This window comes from Sarcophilus harrisii, chromosome 2 (genome assembly GCF_902635505.1).
Source record: "Sarcophilus harrisii chromosome 2, mSarHar1.11, whole genome shotgun sequence".
NCBI classification, from domain to species: Eukaryota; Metazoa; Chordata; class Mammalia; order Dasyuromorphia; family Dasyuridae; genus Sarcophilus; species Sarcophilus harrisii.
Genome location: NC_045427.1, coordinates 598484113 through 598493505, shown reverse-complemented (window position 1 = coordinate 598493505; position 9393 = coordinate 598484113). Strand labels below are relative to the sequence as shown.

At 39.5% G+C, this 9393-nt stretch overlaps 1 protein-coding gene across 2 annotated transcripts; it reads right to left on the bottom strand.

Moving 5' to 3' along the window:
- Nucleotides 1-249: 249 nt before the first annotated feature.
- TMEM202 (transmembrane protein 202) lies at nt 250-9188 on the bottom strand. 2 transcript variants are annotated; one of them, XM_031956357.1, is made up of 5 exons: nt 8941-9188; nt 8378-8633; nt 2646-2792; nt 1664-1795; nt 250-1111 (listed from the first exon to the last, which is right to left on the bottom strand). In XM_031956357.1, exons 1-5 carry the CDS (start codon nt 9148-9150, stop codon nt 882-884), a joined length of 975 nt encoding a protein of 324 aa, XP_031812217.1. In that variant the 5' UTR covers nt 9151-9188; the 3' UTR covers nt 250-881. The 2 variants fall into 2 exon arrangements, with proteins under 2 accessions (XP_031812217.1, XP_023350340.2); XM_023494572.2 differs by having other exon boundaries at nt 8962-9188.
- Between the last annotated feature and the right edge of the window lie 205 nt (nt 9189-9393).

Genomic DNA, 9393 nt, shown 5'->3' with positions numbered 1-9393 from the left:
GATTAAAAATGGAAAACCAGAAAATCATAAACCACAGCTCCATAATGAAAGACTTCCTATAATACAAATATCAAGAAATCTCGAGCCTTTTATAATCAATATTCTTCCCCTCTCTCCAGGGTTGGTTATGTTATACATAAGAGGCCCTTCATAAAAGATTGCTGAATTGAAAGAGGGTAGGGATCAATCTCGTTTTCTTTGAGGGATTTAAAATATTAAGTGTTTTGTCCATAGTCACACAAGAAAATTCAATTTTTCATAGAAGATCTTATTTTTATGTGCTGGAAATTCAGAAAGTCACATCATTTTATTTTTGTTTTGGTATTTTAAAAAAATTTTAAATTTAATATTTAAAAAGTCATAAAGGAAGATGAGAACTAACCTTACTTAGCTGGGATTCTAGGACTATACTTTCCTGTCTCCCTTAAATGAGTTCTGTCTCTGAGGACCAGTAGGAAGAAACGAGTATTCCCAGACAACCATACCTACATACTTTTCCTCCCTATGCAACCTATATTATGACCATTAGCATCTCTTGAAATTTCTTGGTGCTCATTCCATATCTATTACCAGTCTCCACTATTCATGGCCCTGAACATTTTATCTTTGGGATGATTTTTTCTCTAATAAGTGACCAATGAATTATAGTTACCTTAGGCAATACAAATGCTATTTCATAAACATTAATGTTATCTTTTTCAGTGGGTTACAATCTGGAGCAGGATCTTTCTTTGTGACCTCGGAGTTATTTCTAATACAATCATCCTTCCAAACAGCCCCAGTTGTAAAGAGAATAGAGTATCTCTCACATCTTAGCCCCATTCCTCCACCCTTAAGTCCTATCTCTAAGGTAAACTAGAATTGTATTTTCCTATTCCTATTTATTTTGGTGGCTTTGTGATATTCTTATTATCCAAAGAGGGTACTATGGACTCTAATTCCACTATTGGGTCTACAACCATCTCTGATTCTGGCTCTTCCTCTTCTCTTGCTGATGTTGGCCACATCTTTGGATTAATTCCTAATCTTCTCCTCGTTAGGAGAATTTCATTGGCATCCGTGTCAGAGGGCAAAACCCCAAAGGTTTTGTAGTTAAAAAAGGAGATGACTCCTAAAAAAAAAAAGAGAGAGAGAGAGAAAAGTCGGTGCAAGGTTCACATGGTGGGTTGCATTCAATATTAGTTATAGGTGAAGTAAAGGGACTGCTTTGTTGCCATGAAATTTTTTTCATTTATGGGAATTGTGTGCCCAGTTTGCAGGATCTAAAGATGAAATACTGATAAACTCTGTTGAACTCTGTTGAAACTCTGTTTCCTGTTATATAAAATGGTCGCTTGGGATCTATACCTGTTTTTGTAAAGGATCATTTATTAGCATGATACAAAGGACTTGAGAATCACAGAATTTTTTTCTCCTTGCACAGGGGACACCCAGAGCAAGACTATCCCTCAGGACAGGGGATATAGGGTTAAGCATTTAGTGCATCCCCATCATCTGAGCGAGGAGAAAACTGAAGTCCAGAAGGTCACCAAAGTGCCTGTGCTAAGGCCAGGACACTTTGCCTCTAAGGCAGTGACCTCCCAGGCTGCCACTGCGTGCTAACCCTCCCCAGAAGGGTTTCCCTTTGCTCTCCTTTTGCCCCTTCACTTCAGCTTTAACTCACCAGCCACTATGTATAAGAAGCTACCCCACCAGTTAAAGTGGAAGATCCACAGGTAAGATGACCCCATCTTGTAGGTAGTGTACTTTTTGACTTGCATCAGAAAAAGCACAAGGCAGAAAAACAGACTGGTTCCTGGAAGGAGAGCACAAGGATTACCCTTTGGAGCTACTGTCCAGCCATCTCTCACCCCTTCCTCCTGCCCCCCACCTCCAGCCCAATGTCTGTGTCCCTTGATAGGGGTTGGCTATGTGGAGAAACTCAAGGGGACCAGAAGGCATGGCAGTGGCAATGGACTTGGAGATGACCAGATCTGGGAGCCAAGGCCAGCTCTCTGCAATATACTGGCTGTGTGGCCTTGGATAAGTCATCTGTTCTTTTTAGACCTCCCTTACCCAGCTCCCACCTGAGGGCAGCAGAACCTACTCTCCTTGTCTCATGGTCTGTCTCTTTTAAAGAGATTTGGGGAGTTAAAACACGTTACAGATGGAAGGGATTCTTATAATGGGGCAGGACAAATCTCTGGCATGATAGAATTATGGATTGTCAGTGTGGGGAGGGACCACAGAAATTATCTAGTTCAACATTCAAAACTGAGGTCAGGAGGAGCTGAGGGACTTGCCTGGATTATTTATAGCAAAGTTACAACTACAACATAGCCCAGGGCTTCTTCTCTTACATTTGTTATCTCCAGAAAACTTTCCTGCTTGCACTATGACCAGAAATGGCCTACCTGGAGTCTGAGATTTCACCATTAAATTTCTTTTTTTTTGGAAGGAACATTGTCCTCCCCAGAATCCTATTTTGCCATTCCAATGCTTCCTGCTCTGAGCCAGGGCTAAATAATTTGTGAATGAGGTTGTAAGGGGGACCTGGGACCTAGAAAAGGCAATTGTGGAAAAGAGGGGCACAGAAAAAAGGGCCAAAATTCATTGAGGACTTCACAGTTTTGCCAGAGACTTAGCCCACTGGCATGGGTCTGTACCTGAAATTAAAGAGAGGATGGCCACCTCTCGATCCAAATGAGCAGTGGGCTCTTTCCCATGCCGGCAGGAGTTGAGGACCCAGCCGAGGAGAATGAAGGCAGAGAGGGCAGAGAGGAGGAAAAAGATCCTGGAGATCTGGAGGTAGTCTACAGAGTAAAGCAGAAAGCAAGAAGCCAGGCTGGGGACTGGGGACAGGAGGCAGGAGACAGCCCTCTAACTCCTGCCCCAAAGATGTGTAGGGGCCAGGGATGAGAAAGGCTAAGGAGGACAAGGGCAGGACTAGCTCGATTCCAAGCCAGAATAAATAGCCACTACAAGGTGTGAACTCAGGAACATCACCAAAGTTCTCCAGCATTCTCATCAATGCTCATTAATGCCTAAAATTCCAGTAATGGAGAATGGTGCTTTCCTTTCACTCACAATGAGAGAAAACTATAAAAGCATGCATACTTCTGGGAGGGGAAGCAGTCTAATAACAGGCTCACATTAAAGCATGTGAGGGTAGCTATAAAGTAAGGAGACTGGCATTTCAGGGAGCCTGACAGAGTAAAACTGGTCCTCCACAAGAATTGACCTTGGCTGGAACTAGCTGGCCACAACATGCTCCAATTAGGCTGCCATGGTTTAAATATTTGGGGAATTAACTCTATTTGGTAACCACCTTCAGATCCAGAAACTTTTTGATATGATACTCCTAGAGTCACTAATATTCTAAGCATGAATTTAATTTTTGGAAATGTCCCTAAATAAGGAAGCACCAGCTTTGGTGATGAAGTGTAACCAAACTGGGTAATTTCATTTCTAAATTGTTTCAGACATATTCTACTGTGAGCTGGAAGCATTGTCATAGTGAGAAAGTCAACCTCCAGACTATCTTTTTTGTGAGTCATAAAATTTAATTCAAAACATGTAGATTCTAGGGATAAATGAATGAAAAACAATGCAATCTTTGCCCTGCCCTCAAGTATCATACACTCTAATTGGGGGGGAAGGGAAGGTTAGAGTAGTAAAAACAAGAAAGAGTTGGGATAAAACAAGAGTCCTCTGGGACAATCACAGAACATGTCTTAGAAGAAAGGTATCAGGACCAGAATTTGCCCCATGTGAAATATAACTACTAGATGCACGAGTGCCTAAGTAAGAAATGTAATATCTCTTTTGTCACCTAAGGAAGGAGGGATTACGATTAACATGGGGATCAGGGAAGGTTTTATGAAGGAAATGGCATTTGAGTTTGACCAAGCCAAGATGTCAGAATAGGAAGCAATAAACAGTATAGTCTAGATTCCCCCACAACTGGTTCAATAACAATCTAAGAAGAATGCCATGTTGAGAAGTGATTAGGAAATAAAAAGGAAAAATCACAGTGGAACATCTTAATAGTCTCAGTTCATAAATTCCATCTACAGATAAGTGACCAGGACAGAAATTATTCTGTAACAGAATTTGAGGGATAGAGGCAGGTTAAGACTCGGTTTCCAGAGCCCTGAGTTAGGTCAGCAGAGTCTCAACCAAGGGCCCAGGCCAACAGCAAGGGTGGGAAATTGGAGAGCAGGGGCGGGGATCTCCTAAAGGGGTTTCTAGAAAAGACTCAGCAATTCCCTAGCATGGGAGTAGGGGGCAGAAAAAGCAGGTTTTGCACCTGGTCCCTTAACAAGGAGTGCAGAGGAGAAATCACCTAGAGGAGCTAGGATTTCAGACTCAGCCTACAAAGCTCCCAACAATACCAACAGAGTTTTCTGGAGCACATTGCTGAAATAATCAGTATACAAGAAAAGAAAAAGAATTGCTGTGATTCCAAGGAATTCCCAAGACATAAACCCCAAAGAGGAAAGGGTAGAAAGGAGAAAAAAAAAATAGGTGTTTGATCATTGAAAAACTAAAATTTAATTTTGAAAAGTGACATCTGAATTGGGCCTTAACAGAAGAAAGATCTAAGGATGCATGCCGAGATAAATGAAGGTGGAAGAAGCTAGGGAATGGTGAGGAGCCAGTTCATCTATAACAGAGTAGATGAAATAGAGGAATGTAATTAGGATGAGCCCTTGGAAAGAAAACAGCTTGCAAAGGACACTGAATGTTAGACTTGAGAGGCAGTTGGGTAATCAAAACATTAAAGAGATAACTTTAGCAAGACTATGAAGGATAGATTAGAAAGAGAAGAGACTGGAAGCAGGAGAACCACTCTGGAGATTATTACAATGTGATAAGGATCTAAAAAAGGAGGGAGAGAGTGGGTGTGGAAGAGGAAAGAGAAATGTAAGAAGAATTATGAAGGTAGAATTGATTCCTTTTAGCAATAAAAATAGAGAAATGGGGGTCAGGAGTGAGGAGTATCACTTTGAACCTGATCCCTGGAAATAATGAATGAGGATCCCATCAATAGAACTAGAGTAGGGGAAAGAAAGAATGGATTTTAAAAGAGAAATTAGCTTAGTTTGGGATATAATGAATTTAAGATCATGGGATTAGAGCTGAAAAAGATTTTAGAGACCATTAAGACCAATTCCCTCTTTTATATATGAGGAAACTGAATGAAGTACATGAAGGGTAAGTGCCTTGCCAGGGATCAAATAGCTCATGAGGGTCTGAGGCAAGATTTAAACAGGTCATCCTGACTCCACACCAAGAAATCTAAACCATTGGATCATCTTGCTATCTGGAAATTCAGTGGTATGTCCATGTGAAGATGAAGCACAAGGGATGGAGCTCAAGACTACTCTTTGATGGTGGTGAAATAGGTCATAACATTCTAAACTCTCCAGATTTCCCCCACAAACAAGACAAAATTGTACCTCAGGGCAAACAAAGTGGCCAAAACAAGTTAGAATTAGAGCAAAACAGAAGTCCTTCTGGGACAGACAGCATCTCTTAGAAGAAAGGTATCAGGACCAGAGTTTGGCCCATGTGAATGAACTATAAACACCCCCAGGTGAATTCCTCTGAAACAGAAATCTGTAAGCCCTGGGCTTAGATGGGATGGACAACAGCCTCCACCCCAGCCTCAAGAACTTTCACCTCCCCCCTATGTATACAAACACATGTATACATATACACATATACATACATAATATATTATATACATACAGATACATTATATGCATATAATATACATGTAAACAATCCAAGAAAAGCAAGATTTATGTAAAAAAAAAAGTCAACCAACTAAAAAAAGGAAATCCAGAATCTTAAGGAAGAAAATTAGAATTGGGCAAGAAGAACCAGTGAAGTTGTGAGACCAAGAAAGAATAAAAACAAAATGTAAAAGTACAAAAAAAAAAAACTTTTTTAATAGAAGAATATATGAGACATCTCATAAGAAAAACAAATCTGTAGACATATCAAGAGGAGAAATAAAAATAAAAAAAAGAATAATTTGACTGCCTGAAAGCTACTACTAAAAAAAAGAATCTTGAAATAATAGTATAAGAAATAATTAAAGAAAATTGTTGGGGGCAGCTAGATGCAATAGATAGAGGACCAACTCAGAAGTCAGGAGGATCTGAGTTCAAATCCAGCTTCAGACATTTAACACTTACTAGCTATGTGACCTCAGGCAAGTTACTTAACCCCATTTACCTCACCAAAAAAAAAAAAAAAAAAAAAAAAAATCCTAAAGTGTTAGAACAAGAGTGAGAAAGTAGAAACAGAAAAAATCCACCAGGCACTGTGAGAAAAACTTAAAGGAATATCATAATTAAACTTCAATCCTCAGATCAAGAAAGAAAGGAAAAAAATTCTAATATGACAGAATCATACAAGACTGAGCAGTGGCTACATTAAAAGACTTTAGATCTTGGAACATTATATATTGAAAAGCAAAAGAATTAAGATTATGGAAAAAAATTCAAACCCAGCAAAGTTAAGGATGAACCTAAGCAAAAAAAAAATAATAATAATAATTTAAGGAAATTCAATGAACTGCCAGATTTTCAGGATTACATGGCAAAAAGATTTGAACTTAATAGAATATTTGAAATACAAGATCCAAGAGAAATATAAGGCATACATCAAAGATTAATTTCGAAGGACTCAGTAAGGACAAACTGTTTGTTTTATACATGGAAATATAAGCCATATGTCTAAGATTGCCATTAGCAAGTGGGTAGTTCAAAAGAAAGATTGGGACAGACTGAATATGATATAATTCTAAAAAGCAAAACCATGTAGGAAAAGGTAAAAAGAATGATTAATTAGGTTATATGAATGAGATAGAAAAGCAAGAACTGACACAGAAGAATTGGATGGGGGAGGAGGGATGGTAGTTCTGGAATACTATTCACATAAGGAATAAGTTAAAGAAGGAACAATACAATGTGCACATATGTATAAAAGTCTTCTACATTTATTAAGAAATAAGAGGGAGAAATAGAATAAGAAGGGTACAGAAGGGATTGTAGATTAATGAGAATGAGATAAAGAGGTGGGAAAGCATTAGAGGGGAAAGATGAGGGAGGGATTCTTGAGATAGAATTGGGGGAGGTTAAGTAATAGCTAGGCAAAATATCTAGTAAGAGTAAAGCAGAGGAGTCACAGAAATAGAAAATAAGAGATATAAAACAACAATGATTAGTAGAATTTGTTATAGAAAAAAAGTGGGGGTAATAATCACTGGTCTCAGACAAAGTTAAAGTTAAAATAAGTTTAATCAAAAGAGAAGTTTATTTTCATATATGCCAATGACAAATATAATCAAGGGATTTTCAACTTTGAAAGTATTCCTTACAGAAGTAAGAATATATTGTGACACATCCCTGCTGTAAAAAACTGAAAACAAATGGAGTGTCCATCAGTTAGGCAATAGATGAATAAACTGTGATCTGCGAACATAAAGGAATATTAGTGTCATAAGAAATAACACATATGAGGAATTGAAAGAAACATAGAAAAATTGATATGAATGGATGCAAAGTGAAGCAAACATAATTAAAGAAGTCTACCAAATCACTACAATAATGTAGCTGATAATAACACTAATATAAAGTTGAAAGCCAAGTAAGTCTAAGGGCCAATTTGACCCAAAAAAAGGATGAGGAACCACTTTCCTCCTTTTTCCAAACAGATGGGGAACTATCCATTGTCAAATATTATCACTGTGTCCCTCGGTTTTTCTTTGCGATAAGGGAGAGCTTATTAAGGGGGTAGGTATATCCAAAAAAAAATATCCAAAATAAAAAGCATCAAAAAAGCTTATTCTTGAAAAGCATGAACTTCAACAAACCAGTCTCATTACTTTACAACTCATAAATAGTTGATGTCAGATCCTTTCCTAATAGCAGGTGAGAAGAGATCAAAACAGGAAAAAAAAAAATTTAGTCCCTAATTACCTGAAAGGCAGCAGGGATTATTCTAGAGGAGCAGAAGGAACATACGGGAAAAGAGATAATAGATTTACAGCTTGGAAGGATCTTCAGAAATCATCAATTCCATCCTCCTCCTCAGGAAATTGAGACCCAGAAAGCCTAAGGGGCATCAGTATGTCACTAGCCATTTGAATCCAGGTCTTCCTTACACAATATCAATCACTCCATTCACTGCACCATGCTGCCTTCTAGGATAAATTTGGCCATTTTTGCAATCTGAAGAAGAAAAATGCTGGACATTGGGGAGAAGGAACTGGAAAATGTTAGAAGGGGCAATGAGGTGGGTAAGGAAAGAAGGGCTTTGGTGTTATTGGGAATTGATTGAGGTGTTGGGTTAGGGGCCAGAGAAAACTCTGGGGAAAACTCACAGGGTGGGCTGGGCACGTGGCTCCAGCAGAGGTGGTGTTCACACAGGGTCCAGAGTCCCGCGTGGAGCTCAAGGCCATTCTTGGCCAGAAGGAACGTCACCCAAGGCATTGGAGAGATGCAAAGGAGCAAGACTAAAGTAAACGCACACAGTCCGGTACAGCATGTGCGGATATAAAGATGGGTCTGCTTCATGAAGTGCTGCTGTTGCCATGGGGACAACAAGGCAACCCAGTGGTTTTGGGCAGGTAGAACTGGCTGTGGAATGAACATCATTGAGAATGACTCATCCCTCCACTCAAATAAAATCAACCTCCCCCCACCTCCACATACCCCCATCAAGACACAGCTCCTACATCCTACAGAACAGGGCCCTTCTCAGAAACCTATGCAACTCCAGGATCCCAAGGCCTCCCATGAATGTTTGTCTCTTACAAACCTTCAGCCACCCCCTTCTTCCATGACGAAGGTAAAAATTGTCTCTTATGAGGAAAAAAATAATCATCAGAGCAACCCAACCTTTATCAGCCTCTGCCCAATTTCAACTTCCCCTCAAAGCCAGCACCTTCTCCAAAGGGCCTTCTACCTTCTGGTAGGAGAGATCTCCTTTAACCTTCTGAACCTGAGGAGTGTGGAAGGTCAGGACTTTGGGTCCCATTAGCTCTTTTGTGGTTGGCTCAGGGCCTGCCATTGCATCTTCTAACTGATACGGAACCTGTCTGGGGGCAGAGCCGAGAGCATGGGTGAAAGTTCTCTCTTCCCTCTCCAGGACCATGCACACAAGGACATTACCTTAAGCTAATAGAACTCAAGTATCCAATCCTTAGTTCATGCTCCCACATTTACCATCCAAAGGTTACTATCTATTACCAGTAATAGTCTATAAACCTTTATCCTCCTGATCTCCCAAGCCATTTTATAAGGCACTTCCTTAATTCCAGAAATTCTTCTCATTCCTTGCCTCATATTTTTTTTAAAAGTACAGAGAGATTATTTTTAAAAATTCATAAACAGTTCT

Coding starts and splice junctions, on each gene's coding strand:
- TMEM202 (XM_031956357.1), bottom strand. CDS start 9,150: ATGGTCCTGGAGAGGGAAGAGAGAACTTTCACCCATGCTCTCGGCTCT. Junction 2,793..8,377: donor CCACGTGCCCAGCCCACCCT/GTGAGTTTTCCC, acceptor TTTACTCTGTAG/ACTACCTCCAGATCTCCAGG. Junction 1,796..2,645: donor CATCCTCTCTTTAATTTCAG/GTACAGACCCAT, acceptor CTCTCCTTCCAG/GAACCAGTCTGTTTTTCTGC.